General features: G+C 45.3%; 2 protein-coding genes and 2 long non-coding RNA genes across 10 annotated transcripts; 3 read left to right on the forward strand and 1 right to left on the reverse strand.

Annotated features, from left to right (window-relative positions):
• The first annotated feature begins 4,530 nt into the window (after positions 1–4,530).
• LOC123096508 (obtusifoliol 14-alpha demethylase-like) lies at positions 4,531–9,081 on the forward strand. The gene is made up of 3 exons (XM_044518249.1): positions 4,531–4,716; positions 4,827–5,306; positions 7,775–9,081. The coding sequence occupies exons 2-3, from the start codon at positions 4,836–4,838 to the stop codon at positions 8,774–8,776; spliced, it is 1,473 nt and encodes a 490-aa protein (XP_044374184.1). The 5' UTR covers positions 4,531–4,716; positions 4,827–4,835; the 3' UTR covers positions 8,777–9,081.
• Positions 9,082–13,215: 4,134 nt separating this feature from the next.
• Positions 13,216–16,132, forward strand: LOC123096512 (uncharacterized). Its single transcript, XR_006446647.1, has 2 exons — positions 13,216–15,116; positions 15,787–16,132. It is a non-coding gene; the product is annotated as an uncharacterized lncRNA (long non-coding RNA).
• Positions 16,133–16,268: 136 nt separating this feature from the next.
• Positions 16,269–17,930, reverse strand: LOC123096511 (uncharacterized). Its single transcript, XR_006446646.1, has 2 exons — positions 17,658–17,930; positions 16,269–16,662 (listed from the first exon to the last, which is right to left on the reverse strand). It is a non-coding gene; the product is annotated as an uncharacterized lncRNA (long non-coding RNA).
• Positions 17,931–18,010: 80 nt separating this feature from the next.
• LOC123096509 (cytochrome P450 714C3) lies at positions 18,011–23,322 on the forward strand. Of its 7 annotated transcripts, none has more exons than XM_044518253.1 (7): positions 18,011–18,123; positions 18,189–18,365; positions 18,458–19,385; positions 20,414–20,640; positions 20,759–21,006; positions 22,218–22,623; positions 22,710–23,322. In XM_044518253.1, exons 3-7 carry the CDS (start codon positions 19,043–19,045, stop codon positions 23,136–23,138), a joined length of 1,653 nt encoding a protein of 550 aa, XP_044374188.1. In that variant the 5' UTR covers positions 18,011–18,123; positions 18,189–18,365; positions 18,458–19,042; the 3' UTR covers positions 23,139–23,322. The 7 variants fall into 7 exon arrangements, with proteins under 7 accessions (XP_044374188.1, XP_044374190.1, XP_044374191.1 ...); XM_044518255.1 differs by having other exon boundaries at positions 18,033–18,123; positions 18,204–18,365; XM_044518256.1 differs by having other exon boundaries at positions 18,051–18,365; positions 18,458–19,051; positions 19,137–19,385.
• Positions 23,323–23,791: the final 469 nt, after the last annotated feature.

A 23,791-nucleotide genomic window follows, 5' to 3' on the forward strand; every position in this document is an offset into this window, starting at 1 on the left:
GATCCCGGGTTCCGTCATCTAGTACTGCCTACAAGTTGGGGAGACGTAGTTGCCGGTGAAAACCGAGCCGACGACGGGTGATGGCGGTGTTCCGCGTCGTTACCTTGATGAAGGCATCGTCATGTGACTACTGTCGACCCACTCGTACTGCTCAGAGGAAAACCCTAGGATCTGGTCTTCCAGATCGAACGATGGTGGCATTGCGGCGTCGTTTCTCTCTTGTGAGCATCGTTTGTGGAGCAGCGCTGGAAGATAGAGGCAGGAGGTGGAGCGGCTTCGTCTTGCACGGAGCTTCGGTGAAAATGTCAAGTCATGCGTGGCCGACAGGTGCTACGCTTTGTCATGCCTGTTCGGCAGGTGCTATGCACGACAGATCTTCCAAAGACTTCAAGCTGTGTCGGCTGGTGGTACTTGGCGGCATGGTGCTGAGGTGTACCGGCGGCGACCGCGACGTGCTCAGGAGTTCGCACGCAGGGAGGTGGTGTCGTTTGGCGCCGTGGTGGCGTCGACGATAGCTAGACCGGGCAAGGTTGATGCGTCAGTACAACTCTGAAGATGGAGTGGTGGCAGTTGGCGGCGGCGGTCTCTGAGAGTGCGCCGGACCAGTTGTGCCTATACCCGGCAAGTGGCTTGATTGGGGCCTCAGGTCTTAGATGATAGGTTTGGTTGCGAGGTCTGTTGGGTATTAGGCCCTGACTATCAGCATCCCTGCATCAACTGGATAGGAGTAGCGACAGTTTACGATTCAACCAGTGTTACATCACTTAATAAGAGAGGGATGAGCTCGCTAGGAGACTCAACAAAAAACTATTACAAGACAGACCCTTAACCAAATTTGCTAATACATGAGGAACATAATTAACCTCTCTAGGGCAGTGCACAAATTAGGTATAAGGGAAGCTGCACGCTATATGATAGCAATCATCCAAGATTGCAGCCACTGGACCTGTAGATCGTCCTCCTTCATCCATCGTACTGATAAACTCAAGATTATCTGAATTGACAATAACCTTGTTGCAACCAATTGTTTGTGCTAGGCAAAGACCATATCTCAACACAGTAGCCTTTACTAGATAGCACATCATAATAGAAGTTAATTTTCCACTTCCCTACATTTATGAATTTGCCCCTACCATCTCGAATTATTGTACCAGTTATCCCCTTAAGAAGGTCCGGATCACATAAAGCGTCCACATTGAGCTTCACATGTCGATTAGGAGGTAGCATCCATCCTCCTGATTTCCTCTTGGCTTTTGGTTGCGCTGAGAAAGTGTAGTTTGATGCCAAGACTCGGACCGAAGCTGCAATTTGTTGGGCATTTTGAATTTTCTCATCATGGCGGAGCTTCCTTCTCTCCCACTATGGATACCAACAAGTGATAGCTATTATTTCATGCACTTTCCTTTGCCCTAACACAAATGTCTCCTATCTTTGAAACTCCAAGAGATATCCCAGCACACATTCTCCCGCTCTATCAATTAGACATGCATTACTAATAATGTTATCCAGTCCAAGTTCCTTCCAAACTTGCATCACTGTTGGACACTGAACAATGCGTGTAAAGTAGTATCAGCCCCTGTTCTGCAAGCATGGCATTGTGGTGATACCTTAAAATGCGTGTTTGAAAGATTAACGCCACAAGGTAAAGTTCCATGAAGAGTTTTCCAGACAAATATTTTTACCTTTGCCGAACAGTCCAAGCTCCAAATTCTTTGCCACACACTTCCGACCTGCATTGTTCCTTGTCCATTTGGTCGACGTAGGTTGCCCCCAAATTTGTGACCCCAGTCAACATAATATGCTGATTTCATGGAAAACCTAATTTTTTTGTCATACCCCATGCAACAAAGTCCTCCATATCATAATTGAGAAGTAGAATTGCTGAGATTCGGTGAACTTCCACCTGCCAGAAGGTTTTCCTCACTAGTTCCTCATCCCACTGGTTAGTACTAGGATCAATCTTGTCCTTTGCTTTTGATATGATATGGTTGCCATGTACAATAACAACTTTTATGTTACATGAACCAGGAATCCATGGGTCATCCCATATATTGATTTCTGCCCATCACCCGCTCTCCAGATGCACCCATGTTTCAGAGTGTTCACCCCTGCCATAATACTTTGCCTAGTGAAGGAAGCTCCCTTTCCTAATTTATCATTGAGCAAATCTCCACCAGGAAAATACTTTGCCTTCAGAACAGCATCACACAAAGAATCTGGATTATCTATTAACCTCCATGCTTATTTTGCTAGAAGAGCCAAATTAAAATAGTGGATGTCTCTAAACCCCATACCTCCTTTGCACTTCGGCCACACAATTTTCACCATGCCATCCAATGCATTCTATTTTGGTTGTCAGCGTCCCCCCACCAATAGTGCGACATCGACCTCACGTCCACCAGCACAGGCGGTAGACAGGTCGCGGACTCCTCTGGGGATGAGTAGGGCGTGTGAGGTGGCAGGGCCTTATGTCCCAAGTGGGCCGGTCCGTCTCCCATGTCCTACTCTTCCTCGCTGGAGACCGGACCTTCACTTCACGGGTCTTAAACCCCGTCTGCGCTCATGGAGACGGTGAGGACGTGGTCGCCGATGTGGAATACAAAGGAAGTGGATGACAGGCGTCGCCGTAGGATAGGTTTAGGTTCGACCGCTCTCTTTTTAATGAAAAATGTCCTAATCGCAATGAATGTGTTTCGGTTTATATGGAAATTTGCCGGGTTTGCATGAATTATGTCTGGTTTGTTTAAACCTTGTTTGAAATGTATGCGGGTAGCATTGGATGGCTGGCTCCCACATCCATGTCCATGGACTGGTACCCCCTATCCGCGGACAGATGCGGGAGAAAATTTGGAGATCAGCGTTGAAGATGCCCTTAGTGGGTTGTAACTACTCCCTTCGTCCGAAATTAGATGACGCTCAAACGGATGTATTTAGGTGCATTTTAGTGCTTGATACATCCATTTGCGCGTCAACTAATTCCGAACGAAGGAAGTATTTAAGAGGAAGTGTCCTCGTCGCCATAATCTCGCCGACCCCACCACAAAATCAAAACTAATAGCATCTAGAGCAGGACTCCCCAAATTAATCGGGCGGACGTAAGGCCACCGACCGAACATGAGAGAGAAATATTTTTGTTGACCTAACTGGACCCCTCAAAGCTCCTTAAATGCCCGGGTTGTCTGGCCTTCTCATATTGGCCTCGTATATAAGATGAGTATGAAGAGTGTCCTGTCAGTGGTCCTGCATCCTCCTCGTATGATTCGGCCCACCATGGAGCATCCTTTTTCCTTTCTTTATTATTTCTTTTCGTTCTCTCTTTCTTCACCAATCATATGCATGTGAGCGAACCTATAAGGAAAAAAGTGAAAAACATGAGTGCATGGACGAACAAATAGGAAGTCAAAACGAACACACCCGGATACTAACCTGACGGTCCACGGACGTTTGAGGGGCCGCCTAGTCCGACGGCCGTAGATGCCTCAAAAGAAATAAGAACCTAGTAGTAAAACTGAAAATGAAAGGAGTGAGGGGCTGTTTGGATTGTGACTATATGGGGCTGTTTGGTTCTAGGCCTAGGAATGCCACATTTTGCCACACATTTCTTGCCACACTTGCCTAAGGTTAGTTCTTCAAAATAAAAGCCACAAGTTGGCAAGCCTAAGAGAATCTTGCCACACTTTTTGAGTGTATGCCATGTGAGGCCCTAGTGTGGCTAAAAGTATATTGCCTAAGGTAAGGATTGAACCAAACACCCTCCTAAGTTGATCAAAGTTGCCTAACCTTAGGTGTGGCAACATGTGGCAACCATAGTCACAAACCAAACAGCCCCTATATTTGCCATATATTGCCACATGATTTTTGCCACACTTGCCACACTTGCCTTACTTGAGTTGCTCAAATTGTTAGCCACACTTTGGCTTGCCTAAGGGAATCTTGCCACACTTTTTGTGTCTATGACATGTGGGGTTCACTGTTTATAAAAATATTCTTGTCTTAGGTGTGGCTAGAACCAAACACCTACCTAACTTGGTCAAACTTACCTAAGATGAGGTGTGGTAAAGTGTGGCACTTTTTGTGTCTATGACATGTGGGGTTCACTGCTTATAAAAATATTCTTGTCTTAGGTGTGGCTAGAACCAAACATCTAACTAATTTGATCAAACTTACCTAAGATGAGGTGTGATAAAGTGTGGTAAGGCGTGGCTGGGAACCAAACAGCCCCTCTCCTGGCTACCTATGGGGTGGGTCTCCACCCTTCTGGCTGCCGACGAGGCTGCCGGACAAGAGAGAGGAGGGAAACCTTGGGTGACGGCTAGTGCTACTGCTAGGAAAAGGCGACAGTGGACACAAGTAGTAGAAGCGTCCGGTTCCCCCCAACACATCAGTTGGTCCACCTGGCCCCCCTGGGTGACTAGAAACAGCGGAGCAAAGCTAGCAGACACGCACAAGAGACAGCCATGTGGGGCCCGGGATGCAGACTGTGCGTGCATCCTTCATCCTCCTCCACCACCACTCCTCCCCTCCTGTTTCCGCTCCGCTCCGCCCCCGGTAAACCCCATCCCGTCCCGATCCCCTCCCCTCCCCTCCCCGGAGGAATCTTTGCTCCCTCCCACTTATATAAACCCCTCTCCGCCACTCCACTCTCCCAGATCTACATCCTCCCTCCACCCCGTCTCGCCGGCCGCCCGGCCGCCCCCCAATCGTGCGTCGGACGAGGTGCGTACCCAGCGCGTCTTGTCTTCGATACAACCGAAGCTCCTCCCACCCTCTTACTATCCATTTCTGTGATCTAACCCACGTGAACATCGCCGGTTGCTCCGGACCAGGCCACGGCGATGGATCTCCTCTCGGACGCCCAGCCCCAGTGGCTCCTCGCCGGCGCCGCGCTGCTGCTCGCCACCGTCGCCTTCCTCAGGGTCCTCCTCGGCTCCGGCGGCCGCGGCAAGCGGGCGCCGCCGACGATCCCGGGGGCGCCCGTCGTGGGCGGGCTCCTGCGCTTCCTGCGGGGCCCCATCCCGCTCATCCGGGCCGAGTACGCCCGCCTCGGCCCCGTCTTCACCGTCCCCATCCTCACCCGCCGGATCACCTTCCTCATCGGCCCCGACGTCTCGGCGCACTTCTTCAAGAGCAACGAGTCCGACATGAGCCAGCAGGAGGTCTACCGCTTCAACGTCCCCACCTTCGGCCCCGGGGTCGTCTTCGACGTCGACTACCAGGTCAGGCAGGAGCAGTTCAGGTTCTTCACCGAGGCGCTCAGGGCCAACAAGCTCCGCAGCTACGTCGACCAGATGGTTGCCGAGGCCGAGGTGAGCTTTATTCTCTTCCTTCCTTCCCCTGTTTTGGAATTCTCAGTGATGCTGTTGTGGTTCAGTGGCGGAGCTAGCATTTGACACCAGGGTGGTCCGTCTTTTTTTTTTTCAAATCAAATATGGCATGTGAGCATTGGAACTAAGGTCATCTCCGAGTGGACGGATACGTGACCGCGTTGGATGGCAAAACACGTTTGAACGGCGCGGTCTGGACGGATATGGGTGGTTTGAGGATCCGCTTTGGAGATGCTCTAATTGAAAATACCACATAGAAATAGATCAATATGATCGTGCAAAACACATTAAAATTCTCATTCAAGTCTCATTTTTCATAAAAGTAGCCTACATAGTACATCATAGTTCTTCATAGTCGGATAGCCTTTTTAAGTTAAAAAGACTGTCCGGTTCTATTAACTTAGAAAGACTATCACTCATCCAAGGCCTACATAGTCTTCTACCTAGAGAAGTTAAAAAGACTATGTTCATGTCAAAAAAGGAAGAAGACTATGTTACCTCAAAAAATATCCAGCTCAATGTATGCGACTAGGCAATCATCCAAAAGACTATCAATCATCTTCAATTCTTCATAGCATGTCTGTGAAAAAGTTTTGAAATATATCCAGTCCTCTTTATTCTTCAATAAATTCAGCAATAAAAATTACTTCACATCAATCATATTGATACAATTGAACAGAATGCTAAAATTCTAAATTATGTGTGTGCTTGTTCATGCTCATGTACTATAGGAGTACTGGACAGTGCACGACACAACAAATAGCGAACCCTAAATGGTTAAATAAAAAATTGGGTAATTGTACCTCAAATCAGGCCGATCCGAGTGCCGGAGTGTGGAATAGGCGGCTGCCACCGGCTTGCAGGGGAGCCAAGCGTCCGGGGCAGTGCAGGGTCGCGGCCGGGGGTGGTGGCGCTGCTGGTGCCGAGCGCTGGGCAGGCTGCGGGCGCGACGAAGAGGCAGGAGCGGAGGAGCCTCTTGGGAGGCTGGTTGGCCGGCGACCAGCCAGGGTAGCGAGCCGGCGAGGTAGGCGGAGGTGGTTACGGGGCGGCTGGGCGTCGGGGTCTCCAGTGCATGGCTGCGTGTGCGTGGTGCGTATATTTTTTTAGGGGAATTGGGGACGCTGGTTCAGAGTGTTACTGAGCTATACTGGCCCATCTCCATATCCATAGATATATAGGCCTGTACAAAATTCCCGGCCCACCCTGGACAGCCTGTAGCTCCGCCCCTGTTGTGGTTGCTGGTAATTCTCAAGTGAGATGCTTCTTCTTGGGTTTGAACGAGTGTATCATAGTCAGAGGGGAACACCGGACCTCTTATGGCACCTTGCATCCTATTCCTTACTATGGAATGCCCTAGCAAAGGAAGATGTAGGATGTTTGATGTGCCTAATTTGCCGATGCTTATGTTAATCGAAGATAAAATATCAGTGGGGATTTAGATGATTCCAGTGGTCCGCTCGATTGCTAGTATTCGCTTGAATGCAAATATGCATTTCGCGTATGTATAATTAGAACTTAGAATAATGTCTTGCATGCATAGGTTTGATATATCTGGATTTCTGGATCAAAGGGAATATTTGGTACGTAATTCACTTGTAGCGAACCGTGGTGAGTAAGAGAAGTTAATGCTTTCGGCAGGTTCTCTAATGCAATATTTGCACTGGATTATCATAACTTAAGCTTGTTATTTCAGTACCTAGTTGCTTGTTTTGCAAGCATTTTTGTGTCTGAAAGGTGATAACTTGATGCTATTTACTAGTATGATACTAGAATCATGCAGTGGAAATCATTTATTTATTTCTGTAAGTACTAGCATTTATCGTCGCAGTTTATCAACGTGGCATGCTATGTTTGGTCCAATTTTGGCATCCTGCACAACAAACAATCGTGTAGCTTGTCCCGCAAAGTTGTATGTAAGTGTGCACTTTTGGTCAGAACCTTTTATAAAGCTTCACTCAGACCTGCATTTAAGGACTCCCTATGAACTCGGTGCTGAAACAGAACAAGGTTATGTAGATGTAAGCATTAACATGAACATCATGGTTAACTATTGTACTCCTATACACATAATGCGGCGGGACATCTGCAGAACCTCACCTCCCTTGCAACTAGTTTCATAATACTGATTGTCACCCTTATTTACAATGACAAGGTTTGCTACATTTTCTGTACAGCCTATGCTGCTATATGACCAGTATGATATTTTTTCTATAGAAATCATTGTCATGCTAATAGTAAACAAAGAGTTTGCACAAATAACATGGATCATCTTGTCAATCAGTTGCTCCACATTTGATTTAACATTTGCTATTCTTCCATGCTAGCATTTAGTTTGTTTGTCAAGATAAGTCATATGTGCTATTCAATTATTTTTGTTGTTGTATAGGTTCGTTTGTTCTGGTCATTTTTTTGGGTGATTAATATCATTTGCAAATCCAACCCACCTGCAGGAGTACTTCTCAAAGTGGGGAGAAAGCGGCACTGTGGATCTGAAGTATGAACTGGAGCACCTCATCATACTGACTGCTAGCCGATGCTTGTTGGGAAGGGAAGTGCGAGAAAAATTGTTTGATGATGTTTCTGCTCTCTTCCATGATCTTGACAATGGGATGCAGCCAATCAGTGTCATCTTTCCCTACCTCCCAATCCCTGCACACCGTCGCCGTGACCAGGCACGGACACGTTTGGCGGAGATCTTTGCCACGATCATCAAGTCCCGCAAGGCCTCTGGACAGTCCGAGGAAGACATGCTGCAGTGCTTCATTGATTCCAAGTACAAGAATGGCCGCCAGACCACAGAAAGTGAGGTGACTGGGCTACTTATTGCAGCCCTGTTTGCTGGACAGCACACTAGCTCGATCACCTCAACCTGGACTGGGGCCTACCTGCTTAAGTTCCAGCAGTACTTTGCAGAGGCTGTTGAGGAGCAGAAGGAGGTCATGAAGAGGCATGGTGACAAGATCGATCACGACATATTGGCAGAGATGGATGTCCTCTACCGGTGCATCAAGGAGGCGCTCCGGCTCCACCCGCCGCTGATCATGCTGCTTCGCCAATCACACTCTGACTTCAGCGTGACCACGAGGGAAGGCAAAGAGTTTGATATCCCCAAGGGCCACATCGTCGCAACATCTCCTGCTTTCGCTAACAGGCTCCCCCATATCTTCAAGAACCCGGACTCGTATGACCCTGACCGGTTTGCAGCTGGGAGGGAGGAGGACAAGGTTGCGGGTGCCTTCTCGTACATCTCCTTTGGGGGTGGCAGGCACGGGTGCCTGGGTGAGCCCTTCGCGTACCTGCAGATCAAGGCGATATGGACACACCTCCTGAGGAACTTTGAGTTTGAGCTGGTCTCACCGTTCCCAGAGAACGACTGGAATGCGATGGTCGTCGGCATCAAGGGCGAGGTGATGGTCAGCTACAAGCGGCGGAAGCTTGTCGTCGACAACTAGAGAGCGGGTGGTCCCATAGGGGGTGTTTGCTTCTGTATTTGTTCCATTTAAGTTTTTTCTATTCGCACGCCAACCTGTAGGGTATCTATCTTGCCATTGTTTTAGGGTACTTTGATTTGCTTCCAGTGATTATTTAGACGTGTAGCATCTGAGTGTTGTTTCTCTCTCCTTTCATCTTTGCTGCTGTCCATTCTCTTAGACGGGTTCAGACATAAAATGTGAACAGACAACCCTATGTAAGGAACACAACAACTGTGACTGAGTTCATTCAAAATGCAGTTCTTGCTGCAATGGTTTCTTGTGAAGAGAATTATCTTCTGTGGGTTTAGTAATCCAGGGGGGAAATGCATGCTGACAATCATCAGAAAAATCTTGAACATCGCTACGAAGTGAAACTCATAAGATCGTATACCGAATAGATGAAACGAATCTTTACTTTGCACCGTCTCAGCTTCTTATTCACTAGCTGTAGTTTTTAATCTTCATTTGCACGAAAAAGTGAGAACATCTTCACTGGATTTTTTTGCTGCTTTGTAAATGTGTGTACAGTATGGTCTGAAACCCTGCCTGTGAATATACTTCCACATAGACCTAACAGAAAACTTTCCAGATTTTCCAAAAGCCAAGACACTTGATCCGCCTGATGGGTCAGCTGAATCCATCTCCATTCTCTCCAACTTTAAAGTTCTTCTCGAAATAGGCTTTCAACCAACATGTCCATATACAACGAGCAGCAAGTCACCAAGATAAAATAGTCTGTCGGGGCATCAGCACAAAGCACACCCAACTTTAATGTTCTTCATAATAGAAGACAAGAAACTTGAGAATGCTATTCCCTCCGCTCACAAATATAAGATGTTTCAACTTTTTTGTGAACTGGATGTATCTCTACTCTTATAAAAGACCGAGTTGGTGATAATGGTGTGCCTGCTATCGTGTAATATAGACCGTCCGATCTATATCTGACGGATCGAAAGCAAACTATGGCAATTTTGTAAAAAGATACCCGCACCTCTCCACACTTGCAGATAAGGACTTCCCTCGTTCATCCTTACGCACGGGCATCTTGCTAGTATAAACACGTTTTACTGTGTTTGTTCACTCATCTCAGTCCGTATGTAGCCCATATTGAAATCCAAAACATCTTATATTTGTGAACGGAGGAAGTGCATTCTATATTTTCGCCTGAAAACAGCATCTACTCACTGAAAATGTTTAAAGATGAAAGGAAGTAACTTCAGTGGTTCATTAAGATAACTTGCAATCATGGCAAAAACTAAGTGTGATACCATAACAAACATGTACTTTTCTACTGTTCTGTTCAGGTAGATGCTTGTTACTTTGAGATCTCCCCATCAAGATGAGTCAGCGAACCTGGCCTTAACCTGAGAGCAGATACTATTCCCCAAGTATTTCCTTCTTGACATTTCTTGGCTCTTGCCATACCATTCCCATGTTCTAGTTTCCGTCATAATTCCCATAGAAGGTTAGTATCTTAGACCGTGGACATTGAGATTTAATCTTTTAAAACAGGGTGCACTGTTCACGATTGACTCTTATTTTTTCTTATCTCGGTCGCAAGGATGATTTTGAAAATGATTTTGCATGTTTGTTTACTTCACAGATGAACTTTGCGAGAGTATTTGGAGTATTATCTCAGATTACAAAGGAGGGCACACCATCCCTAAACCCAAAGCAATTTCCCACAGGAGGAAAATAGGATGATATCCAAAAACTGAGGTGTTGATTTGATGGAGTCTGCCATTTCTTGTGAAACTAGATGATACCCCGCGCGTTGCTACAGTAACTTTGTCAAAAAAATGCGTAAATAGTTGCTACAAAATAACTAAATCTAATGAAAAAAATATAAGCTTGAAAATCAATAAAAAAAGTCGCTAAAAATAGAGTATAAACCTTTGAATTACTGTTAAAAATATCATTTCAAACAAAAAATGTGATGACTAACATGCATGTATGATTTGGCAGCGTTACATGCACAAACTAATGCAAAAATAATTCTAATTTATAAGTTCACTTATGTGGCAGATTTTGCATGACTTAGTGGGAGAGAAGACTTAAATGCATGCATGGCCTTAGTGGGGACGTTCGTTTATGACAGATTTTGTATGGCTTAGTGGGAGAGACGACTTAAATGCATGGCCTTAGTAGGGATATTGAGGTGGACACTTTACATGTTGAGAGAATTGTGACCAACTTTTTAAGAATGTAAGATACCACCTCCGTCCTGGTTTACTAGTCCCTCTCATATTTTAATTCATATTTTGATCATAATTTTAACTAATAAAATATAAATTACATGTGGTAAAAATAATATCATTGAAAACTACATTCAAATACAAATATAACAATATAATTTTTGGTGACATGCATTAACATTTTGCTAGTTAAATATGTGGTCAAACTTTGACCCTAAATACGACGGAGACTAATAAACCTAGACGGAGGTGGTACTTTTATTTCTGACCTAGTGGTGATCCCCGTGCCAAAAAGCCAAAAAGGCCAACGCTGGGGTTGCGGTTGCTGAAGTGTGTTTGTTCTAAACTTATCTTACTAAATACCGTGGCAAAATGGTCACAAACACATGTAAAAGTTGATTAGTCAAAAGGTAAAATACGCAAAATTAGTTAGACAAACGAGATTATCGTAATATGGCGGGATAAGTGAGAAAGCCTCTGGGTTTTTCGAGACGAAACCACCCATCCTGAGGCCGTGTGTCGTCTAGCCCTAGGTGACATGGGTGGGGACCCTAATTGCGCCACCACTGCCCCCCTCACATGCGCCTTCCCCCTTGCCGCCGCCAGTAGTCACCTTCAGGCAAAGGCCATGCGGTGATGGCAGCGGCGGGGCTTTCTCTTGCGGCGTGGCGCTCGGCCCTATGGAGATTTGGAAGCATGGCACCCTCGCGGGTCTTCGGTGGCGCATTGGCGGCACAGGTAGTGCTTCGACAGTAGTGGGCACAGAGTTGGCTGGCTCTGGGGTGCGCGCTGCGGTCGCAACCTTGCTGGCTTGTAGGTCGGTGGAGGCGTGGTTGTGTTACAGTGTGTGGATTTGAGGGCGGCCAGATCTGGCCTCCCCATGTTCGGCAACTGCGGCGGCGGCAAGGCAGGCGGCATGGTTACGATCCAGTGGTCTCCAACAAGGGCAGTGGCTAAGTGCAACTCTCATCCGCTTGGGAGGCACGCCACTGTTGGTGGGTGTTTCGACGGTGACTCGCAATGTGTCACGTTTGGGCGTTGGCCGGGTGGATCTCGGCCGGCTTGATCAGGTCATGTCTGGCTCCCCGTCTTGGTTCCCAGCCGGTGTGACGGGAGAGTGCATGTTCTTTAGCTTGTTTGGCTCCGGACTCCTTCAACTTGTCATCCATCGACATGGGTATAGGCGGTGGAGTGCCCAATTGAGCCGAAGGCGGTGGAGCGTGCAACTTGGCCATCGGGCTTCACACGCCATGCTACCCCATGCCTCCCGCCACGCGCCACACGACAGGTAGTCTCCAATGGATATCCATTGTGTTTTGGTGATGGTCGGGGTGTGCCACACATAGGCGCAGGTACTAGCATGCTCAATGTTGTCTGCGTTGGCAGATCTGGCGTCTCAGCAAATGCCCGACATGTGGAGTTCACTCTGATCTGCGTTTCCATTGCTGATCAAGACATTACAATTAACATGACTTCTTCTCTTGCAAGTTGGTGGCGGCAACCCAGGGCACTTCGTCTATGGTAGTGCTCTTCGAGTACCAGGTCGCAAGTTTCGAGGTCAAAACCCTATGTCTTAGTTCTTCTAGTATTGCAGTGGCAGTTTACACTCTCTTGTTGAAGGCACGACATGGAGCTTACTCGATCTTTCTCTTCTAGGTGAAAACCCACGATCTGGCCTATGTGATTGGTTCAAGCGACGTCGTTCATGCACCGTCTCCTTGCTGAAAGGCATTGTTGTTGGGGAACCTTGTCGTCGTGCAGGTATTGTCAACAGCGGTGGTAGCACTTTGATCCTCTGTTGCAGCCCAGAACCTTATCGGTCCTTTTTTTTCCATCCTTTTTCTTGTTTGCCATGTGCATCCTTAGTCGTGCAAAGGTCGAGTATGTACTCATTGTGTTTGTGTCCACTTGATGCGACATCACGAGTCAATAAAGAACGCCCTTTGTCAAAAAATTATCATGATACACCACAGTGCGAGATGGAGCCTAAGGCAGGCATGAAATGCTCTGGTCAGCAATATCTATATTAAACTTGGGAGCTGCCTGTCGGTGCCATATTAAACTGTATCAACCGCGCACTTAACTCATATATCATTAGTGCATTATTATTCTCAAAATCCCAAAAGAATGACAAGTGTTTTAGCTAGAGGAAATGAAGTGGTCAACCTGCTGCAATTAGCAAATTAGGCACAACAAAGGACTAATTTATAGAGCACCACACCACACAGGTAAACACCAGACACCACCTACTTCCACTGAGCATCTCTTCCTGCAGATGCCCTCTTGCAAGATGCAAAACAACAAACCAGACCCATTCTTCTCCCAATATATACCTCCTTCTTCACCTCTATCTCATCACCCCTGGTCTCTTCCCTGGCTCCTATATCTACCGCATGTCGGTCTGGCTAGATCTAGCTTTTCTGAACACCACAACTCACTGCTAAATATGTCGCATATTGATCGGTCATGTTCTTCATCATGTCCTAGATCTCAAGTATGTGCTTTTAGACTTCTGCGGGGCTTACGAAAGCAAAAGAGTGGGATTAGCTTGGTGTTATTTTCTTGATTTACTGATGCAAGTGGTAGGCTCATTCCTGATCTGAAGCTTTGTTTTGCTCCCTTCTAGATAGGAGAGCATGGGAATTGCATGCGATATGGGCATGCGTGTATAGCCCACATGTGTTTGTCTGTCTCCATCTACCTTTACTGTCCATAGTGATTTGATGATAGGTTCATGGGATGTGTTTGTATTGCTTGGATCGATCTTGCATCAATCTCAGTATATAAGCCTATTGTTGTTTCTTTCTCTCTTGTGCTTTTCGCCATGCTTTTGTGTCGATCTGAAGTTCTGAACATGAGATTAGGGTTTTCGACTTTAATTGGAGTTCTTCTGCAAGATTAAGAGCTGAGTACTGATTGACTTGCGGCGCGGTGTTTTCCCAGTGACCTCTCCTTTAGAATCTTTGATTGAAATGTTCAGATCATGATCAACATACCCTGGTACACTTTCTGCAAGACCTACATCTGTTTTGAATACCATCTCCTGTGGAAATTAGTAGTGCACAATTTCTTTGAGCGGACGAATTAAGGTAGCTTCATGCTACAATCTATTATCTTTAGTGGATTTTATTATCTGGCAACTTAAGCCAACTGGTTCCTGCCGAGGAGAAATTAGGCTAGCTGATGTTTGTCAATTAGATCTATTTAGTCTAATTTTCATGTATTCACATATAGCTTATTCTAATTCATTCCTCCACAAACAGAATCTTAACTTGGTTGTGCCCTTTGTTTGAAGTCATTTATTAGCCGGTTGTTCTGTTATTTCTTGGGGAAACCCATTTTCCTTCAAGATTTCCAATTCTGGTGCATGTTTATCAAGGACACCAAGTTAATTCTTTGTAGCTAGCTTGCGTAGATAGATATCTTATTTCCTTAATTATTTTCTATTAAACAGTGGCCATGCAAGACTGTTAACCAGCTGATGTAAAAAAAGGCACCTGATTTCATCAGTACATGCATAACCATGTTGTTAACGTTCTAAGCCTATCTAATGGTATAATGCGATTTTTCCTGGGGAAAAAATCTTCTGTCTACCCGTACGGACGGCTATATCTCTCTTTAGATGCAGTCTTTCCCTCTCGAATACTCTGTGTAGATGCAGTTATATATATAGCACCATCAATATTACTTGCAGTTCTCCATCTGATCTAAAAGGTCTTATACTAATTTACAGAGGGGGTACAAATTACTTATTTGTTGTATTAGTTGTTGAGCCATTAGCTAGTTTTTTGTTGGAAAAATGCAGGAGTAGCAGCAGCAGGATGAGGATGATGATGATGATGATGAGGATGATGATGTATTAGTTTGAGGGAGCTCACTTCAGTCCACTCATGGGAGGTAGCGGGGATTGAACGAGCTGCCGACTCATTCACTCGAGCACACAGTAGATATGAGACTAGTCCAGGGCATACCAGTATGTTACAATATGTACTGTGCGAATGAGCGAATGCAGCGGGAGATTGTTCTCTCTTTCCTCCTCCATGCTTGGACTGAAGGGAGCTCCCTCATCTCTCATCAGCTTCATCAGGAATATGAACAGACCGTCAACAATAATCCAGATTCTGGTACTACTTCCCCACTCGTGAATTTTATTTTCCAAACATTCAGCTAAGATCGCTGTTCTAGTGGCAGAGCCTTTTTCTTGTGCTGGCTTTGATGATCAATTCAGAGGCTTTGCTAATCATGCATGCATGGGCTGTTAATTAAATCAGAGTTTCTCACCAGCATATTGCAAGGGTTGTCTTAGGGCTCAATTAGGCCATCATCGTGCGCCTTACCTAGCTCTTTAGAATACACAGGCTACGGTGTGTAGAAAATATGCATAGCTAGGGTCATAGGCTTTCCATTAAGGTCAACACAGAACCTTAAATTACCCCCCAACAAAGCAAGCACAAAGATACTTGGAACTTGTCATGCCTCCCGGCTTTGTGATCTCCACCATCATTTTATATTCTCCTAATTGCATATCTAGGTGTGTCCCGTTGGCAGAAAGTTACCTAAATAATCAATACTCACCAGTTATTACTAATGCCTAAGTTTTTGTTTGAAATTTATACAAGAGTAACAATGTGGTTATTATGTTTCTTCTAATCAACCGCTGCACATATCTTGTTCTAATTTTCTTAAAAAGAAAATGAGATCACTGCAAGCATGTTAGTCGCCACCAGAATATTGGACACACCGATGCACTTAGCATTACGACTAGCAACATCTTACACCATCAACATAGTGCAGGTTTAACATAGGGAGGGGGAGGAACTGACCTGACAATACATGTTTGGGTATCTGCAAATTCAGGGCAATAATAGCCTTTTCACATGCTGGTGTGGTGATGGTGGCCTGGAAGAAAGGAAGCCCTTAAAAGGAGAGATCAAGCTAGCTGCACTGATGCTCCCCTCGTGCCACGGCGTATTGTATATGCCCTCCAAGTACAGCAGCAAGTGCGTCTGCTGCTCTACTTTTGATATACTCCTCTATGCTGCCCTTCCCCAGGTGTTTCCTCTCCCATCTATGGTCTGATGTTAAAGTACAATATGTTCAGGCATCGCAGCGCGTGCCCCCGTAATTAACTAGTGCCATATGTTCTGATGTCGCAGTACAATTCAGCTCTTTCTTTATGCCTGCACATGAAATCTTAGACCTATCAATGGCCGATCTCCACTTTCTCCAAGAGCATATATAGTGCCATCGTCCTTCCTGCAGAGAAAATGAGCGTGATCAAGGCATCAAGCTTGTGCCATCAAATGTTGCCTTGTTCTGGTAGAATTTACAGGTCAATGTCTATCTGTCTAGATTTGAAACATGCTAGATATCTCAGAACTCCTGCTCATGCATAACAATATGGCGCATGAGTTTATCTATCTTCCGGTAACTTCCTCCATCAGGCAGCCAGAAACGCTTGCATACACATGGACACTGGGACCGATTAGAGGGGTTCAAATCACTGCTGAATCGCACAACCCCCCTTTATTGGCAGTAGTATTCTCAAGTAGTAGCAGTTCATCAAGCACAGGAGCTATGATCTCATCATTCTGCGCATTGGCAATCATCTGCAATAATACTATGCCGAACCCACTGCACCGCCACCGGTCACATGCTTCAGAAAAGGGCCTGCAAACGGTACAACAAAATCAATAACCACTGGTCATCCTACACTGTAACGTTATCACCCCAAGCGTGCACACATCATTACTGGGACACTACGTCTAGTAGAGAAAGAAAAAAAAATACCATGGAGAATTCATCAATTAACGAAAAGATTAAGAAAAGAAAGATCCTACAGTACTTCTTTATCACTTGGTTGTCAATTTGCAGATACACTCACCCGAAAATCACTGAAGATAGTCACACTCATATGAACACATGTATCTGTACCCGGGTGGTCTCTTTTGTTTTGCTGTTAAGGGTTAGAAGTAGACAAGTACTAACTCTGTAAACTAATATAAGACTTTTTAGAGGGAGTAGTAGATAAAATATTATTGACTGGACCTAACTCAATTCAGCCAATGAAACGTCAAACACTCTTTCTAAGGCGAAATTCACCTATTTTACCAATTAAACACTCTTCTATGGCGAATAATACCTATTTAACTAATTAAACGCTCTTTTATTGCCAAAGTCACGCCTAACTCTGAATGAAAGTCCCCCAAAAAATGAACTATACTCGGTGTGCAAAGACAACATTATGGTTAGCCTAATTCGTTCATTCAGTAATGTTGTTGGAGTTGGGAGTTCATATGGACAACACGCAGCTTAGACAACATAATTTGACATGTCATACATAACATAAGGCCATCAACACATCGAATTTCCCGTTCTTATTGTGGACTCATCATTCGCCCTCTGATAGCTACGGTGACACTTCTCAAAAAAGAAAAAGGATAGCTACATTGACACAAAATGACGCCCATTTGAGAAAAAAGTTATAGCTACATTGTGACGGTGCTAATCCATTTACTAGTAGATGAGATCGATTTTGAATTAAGAGTGCCATGGCGAATTCCAGCGACAAGACCTAGCCGTTTTCGCAGTCAGGAAACGTGACCATACAAATTAACCTGGGCTGCGAGTGCCCAAGGGGGGGAGAAGTGAGAAGAGAAGATTACCACCACCATGGTGGCACGGTCGTGCCCGGAGGCGAGACGGCAGGCGAGCCGCGCGGGGCCCCCTCGCCCGACGGCTGGTGGGCGGCGGTGGGGGGGAGGCGCAGCCGCAGGAGTGGCAGCAGCGCAGCAGGCGCGACCGCGCGCGAGAGAGAGGCACGAAGGTGGGCCCTGCCGGGCCGGGCCGAGCCGAGCCATCTCAATGGCAATGGGCTGAGATTTCTCGAGCAGGCCCACTCTCGCTACGCTGCTTCTCCAAGCCCCCCAAACCCCATTCTACTATTTCTCAAAAAAAAAAACTATTTCTCAAAAAAAAAAACCATTCTACTGCTACCTCTCACTCCGTCCGCCCTAAAAAAAACTCCGTCCGTCGTTGCGTTTTTTTTTTGGTCGCGGTCCTCCGCTTCATCTGCGATTCCCATTCCTCATCGACATCGCCGTTCTTAGTTGCTCCCGCCATCTCATCCGGGTAAACCTCGTAGCCGATTGATCTCTCATTATCAGTGATTCTCGCAGCATTTGATCTATTCGCAGGGAGGTGATTACCAGGACAGAAGAAGACGGCGAAGGAAGGCCGAGATCCAGGGCCGCGAGTGTTGAATCCACTGAGGGCACATTCCCACAGCCAGGAGCTTTGGTCAACTTAGCTACGCATCGCCATGAAGCAGATGTTGGTCCTCCCACGACGGCTGGTTTAGAACATCGGTTTTGGTAACTATGGTGTTGAACAACTTACCTATGCTTCTCTAAATCATCATAGCGTATGGTTCTTAAAAATGTTGATACAAAAGTATGATGTGCAGCTGGGAAGAGTCTCATTTCGACCTGCAGCAAGGTTTGAACTGTGGAACAGAACGTGATTGCTGCCGGTATTTTTCTCTGTAAAAAGGTTGATACAAGGTTTGATCTGTGGAACAGAACAGAACGTGAGTTGTTACCAGATTCGGTCACCTATTTTCCTCACTACTTTACACAGTTCAACAGAGGCTGAGCTGCATCAATCAATGAACTCTCAAATTTCTAACCGTGCTTTCTTTTGTTCTTGCCTTGAGGCTTTTTCCATCTGATAACTCAGCCTTCAAGAGTCCATTGTTGTAAGTAATAATGTTTTTTTTTCTTCTTATCATTTGGTGACCAGGTACAAATTTTTCTCCTTTGTTTAAAATTATGCTTTGCGTCGCTAACGGAGAACCTATCAATCAACATACACGACACATGTATATTACTAAAAAGTCAACTGGGCTGAATACTGTCAGTAGATGCCAAGACCTGAAAGCAAGATAATAAAGAATCAAAAACTGAACAAGACAAAATAGCATTCGTATCCTCGAGTCCCAAAACCGATGAGAATCTACTGGATTGCATAATGCACTATGTAGTAGTTGGACATGAACAAGGTAGCCACTTATCGTATATATTTGACAAGAAGTCTCCCCTCTCTCTCCTACTCTGTCTGTCTCATGGAGAAACTTCATCTGCTAGCTCTGCTTCTTCCCATACTTCTTGGGTTACCTCTGTTATACATCTGGGACATACTATGGATGAGGCCAGAGAGGCTAAGAAAGAAGCTGAGGAAGCAGGGTGTAAGGGGTCCCAGGCCTACTTTGTTCTATGGCAACACCCAGGAGATGAAGAGAATTCGGCAAGAGGCCGTTTCTGCGCAGAAGCAAGACACCAGTAACTACATATCCACCCTCTTCCCTCACTTCCTTATCTGGAGGGAAACATATGGTATGTAGTCAAAAGTTCAATCCATGCATGAATTTTCTCTGCAGTAAAACCACACCCTTTTGTTTGGTCTTTTTTTTAACTGTAACACATGTTCTTTGCTTAGAATTCACCTCTAGTATGATATTGATTAGATGGCTCATGGATGTTTTTATTCTTGTGATATGAGACTATAAGATCACAAAGTTCATATTTTACAGTTTGTTGGGGTGACCAATCAATCTTTCTAATATTCAGCATGAGAGCGCCACAACACAAAGCCTACAACACTATCTTGTATATGGCCTCTGTTCTCTGTTGTTCTTTATGCTTCGTAAATTTCATTAATGTAAGGCATCCACCCTAGCAACCGTATCGTCCAAAAGATAAAGCTACATTATACTGAGTTACATGTTCTGCACTGTGCAGTGTCACTCATAGTTCAGTGGCAAACAACATCCTTATCAACCTTAGCTGGGTTTGTAGGATGGTCTCTCAAAAGTCAGGAACAACTCAGGTCGTAGAAAGCTAGAAGCTTTCTCTTGATGTTGGAATTTACTCTTGAACATTGGAACTCTGATCATATAACAATATTTTGTTCACCCTAAACTTGTTTGTACAGTAATACTCCGTAGTATTTTGGTTAGTGATATAATACTTCCCATGGAATCTGGCATCCTATGAGAGCTAAGTGGCTTTTTATAGATCTTTTGTTTTGTCCTATCAAAATGCTGTTCAACTACGCCTTAACAAAATGCGTGACCAGTAGTTGGCTTGTTGCTTAAAAATGCTGGATTTTTTTTATTTATATGCTGTTTCATTTTAATGCATAAGACCATGTGTTTCTAGCTAATCTATACACTAAGAAATTTGGTCTAGTCGGAAGTATATTGTAGAAAAATACTTGCCAAATATAATGAGCTACTAACATATATTTAATATATAACTATTTGGTTTATGTCAATGGTATTTATAATACTTATACATGCTGTATTCCTTATATTGGTTCATTCTTCTCATGGCAATGCTATTGGATTGTGAGATTGGAATAGGCTCGGTATTCCACTACTCAACAGGAGCTGTGGAGATTCTGTTTGTATCTGACCCCGGCATGGTCAAGGACATGAGCCACTGTACATCATCTGAGCTCGGGAAGCCTATTTATATACAGAAATCTCGCAAACCGCTCTTTGGCGAAGGCATCTTGGTATCAAATGGCGATATATGGGCCTACCAAAGGAAGGTCATTGCACCAGAGTTCTTCATGGAGAAGATTAAGGTGCTGTGAACTGCTTAAGATAATGCTTAAATATGAGTTGAAATACTAAGAACATGATCAAGCATTATAGTTAATTTTTTGCAAAAAATCATTATAATTACAAGAATAATGTTTGCAGGTCATGATAGAACTAATAGGGGAGGCTTCTGTCCCACTGCTAGAAGCATGGGAGAGCATGCTTGATGATGCAGGAGGGAGTAGAGAGATAGATGTGGATGGTTATTTGCGGAATTTTTCAGCGGACGTAATCGCCAGGGCATGCTTTGGCAGCGATTTCACAACAGGGGAAGAAATATTCTACAAGCTCAGGCAGCTTCAGAAGGCGATTTCTCAGCAAGATACACTGGTTGGATTATCTGCAGTGTGGTGAGTATACAATATCTAACATAATGAGAAAAAGTAAAGAAAAATAGATGAAATGTGATTCTTCACCTGCATATTTGACTATTTGTGCATGAATGTCCGTTCAGAAGTCTTTAAACGGATTTGGGTAAATAAGGTTCATTCTCGTTCATTAGACAGGAACTGCTGAAATTGTGATGTAAATATCGTAATGTTTTTTTTTTCAAAATAGTCTGGTTGTTCAAATTTAGAGAATGTTTTGCCATAGTGCAAAGTTTAGTCCAGTCTTGTCATAAAATTAAGAGTAAATTCCGGAGTTATCCGCTAGTTGCGATCTTGTGAACTGTGACAACTTATTTACAAAATTTTGCCACATTTTACTCCTTAGTTGTGACCTTTGTGACGGCTCTTAATCTATTACCCTATTTAATTGACAAGACAGTTGACTAGGCAGACAACTCAGGTTCGAATTCGCTGGGGGTGTACTCCGATATGGAACAGGAGCAGTATGGTGCAGTTGTACAGCTAGCAGCACCTGTTCAGCAAAGCTGACTCGATTTCATAGAATTTGACTGAATCGGATGGATCTTTTTCCCTAATTTGGTATATATCTCCAACTACTACTATTTCTCTACTCTTATAAAAACCCGAGTTGGTGATGATGGTGTGCCTGTCATCTTGCAATATAGATCGTCTGATCTATATCTGACGGATAGAAAGCAAACTATGATAATTTTGCAAAAAGATACTCGCACCTCTCTTCACATTTGCAAATAAGGTCTTTCCTCGTTCATCCTTATCTTCCACAACCTCATTGTTGAGCAATTAAAAAAAAAAGCCTCTCGAACAATCTGGCATGATGGCCGCTGCCAGCGTCGTCCATCCCCATGCCTCCGCTCAGTCCGACCACCAATCACCACCACGCACCACTCCTCCTCACCTTATCTCTCCTCTTTCTCAAGATATCATTAGTTTTTACACATGAGATTACTCCCTCATGGGTCAATCACAACAGGTGTTTTGTAAAAAATAAATGCATCTTGATGTTCCGTGCAATGCACGGGCATCTTGCTAGTTCCCAGTTATTTGTCAGTCAGCTGCCATGTCTTCCTAACAAGGGGATCTGGCTTTGCAGTTCGGCGAAAATAATAAAATGGGATAAAGGATGTCACAACTCACAACTAGGTGTAATTAAAAGATGAAACTTATTTCATAATTTGTTGTGTTGATTACAGGAAGTGTTTGCCAACCAAGGCCAACCGAGAGATACAAAAGCTGGAGCAAGAAGTTCGGCTACTCATCCTCGATGTCGCAAAGGAACACAGCCGCGGAAGCAGCAGCAGAAACAACGACGACGACAACGATTGCATAGAGACTAAACATAACAGCTTTCTGCGCTCGATTGTCAACAGCTCTCGGCATTGCCCGGCCAGCTACGGTGGCAGCGCCGAGGACTACATCGTCGACAACTGCAAGAACATCTACTTTGCTGGGCACGAGACTGCAGCTGTAACCACCACCTGGTGCCTGATGTTACTGACCACGCACCCGTCATGGCAGGACCGTGCCCGCGCCGAGGCTCTAGAGGTGTGCCGTGGATGCACAAAGCTCGACGTCGATGTCCTCCGGCGACTGAAAACAGTGAGAAAGCATCCCTCCCGTTATGCATCAATCAGCGTTGAAGAAACTGGCTCGCCGTCGGCATAACCATTGCATTCTCTTTCTAGATCACCATGGTGATCCAGGAGACTCTCCGGCTGTACCCTCCGGCGTCGTTGATCGTGCGTGAGGCGCTGACGGACTTCAAGCTTGGCGCCCTCAACATCCCGCGGGGAACCATCGTCCAGACCGCCGTCGCGATGCTGCACCTCGACAAGGATGTCTGGGGCCAGGACGCCGGCGAGTTCCGTCCGGACCGGTTCACGAACGGTGCCGCGGCGGCGTGCGAGCCGTCGCACATGTACCTGCCGTTCGGGCACGGGCCCAGGATTTGCGCGGGGCAGAACCTGGCGATGGTGGAGCTCAAGGTGGTGCTCGTTCGCCTGCTGAGCAAGTTCGCCTTCTCGCCGTCGCCGGGGTACCGGCACGCGCCGCTGTTCCGGCTCACCATCGAGCCCGGGTTCGGCATGCCACTCGTCGTCACAAAGCTTCCATGATCTCTCACTGACATCTGTGGCGAGAATGTGCCGCGCCTGTTGATGAAAACAATGACGCCGCCACGTGTTTGTGATCGGCGAGGCATGCTTTCGTTGGTTGGTACTTTCTGCCGCTGAAGATTTAGTGAGTTGAGGCGCATTGTAAGAACAAAGTATGCTTATCTGCGTAACTGCGTTCCCTGAAGATTGAAGTCGGTCTCGTATGTTCTACGCATGTAAAATAATTTTCTCTTGCTAATAGTCTTGTTGATTCCTTGCAGATGTGGTCCATACTCTGTGCATGCTTGAAAGAGATAGTGTCATTGCCCACTAGTCATGTTCTTAAAAAATACTCCCTCCGTCCAGAATTACTTGTCGTAGAAATGGATAAAAATAGATGTATGTAGAACTAAAATAAGCCTAGATACATCTATTTCTCCGACAAGTATTTCTGGACGGCTCACCGTTGATTTTCAGGAAGCTCTACTTGTTGATTCCCACGGGCAAATTTTCAGGAAGCAGTCAGGCCGATCATGCCTTTGAGGATGAAGGATGGCTGGAAATTCAATTTTTTCTTTTCTATTTTTGGAATGATGGTTGGAAGGTGATTGTGATGTGAGTCTACATCAGAAAACTGCAATGCTCACTGAATCAACGAGCCAGGTAATAGCTTT

The sequence above is a fragment of the Triticum aestivum genome, chromosome 4D (genome assembly GCF_018294505.1).
Source record: "Triticum aestivum cultivar Chinese Spring chromosome 4D, IWGSC CS RefSeq v2.1, whole genome shotgun sequence".
Lineage (NCBI taxonomy): Eukaryota > Viridiplantae > Streptophyta > Magnoliopsida > Poales > Poaceae > Triticum > Triticum aestivum.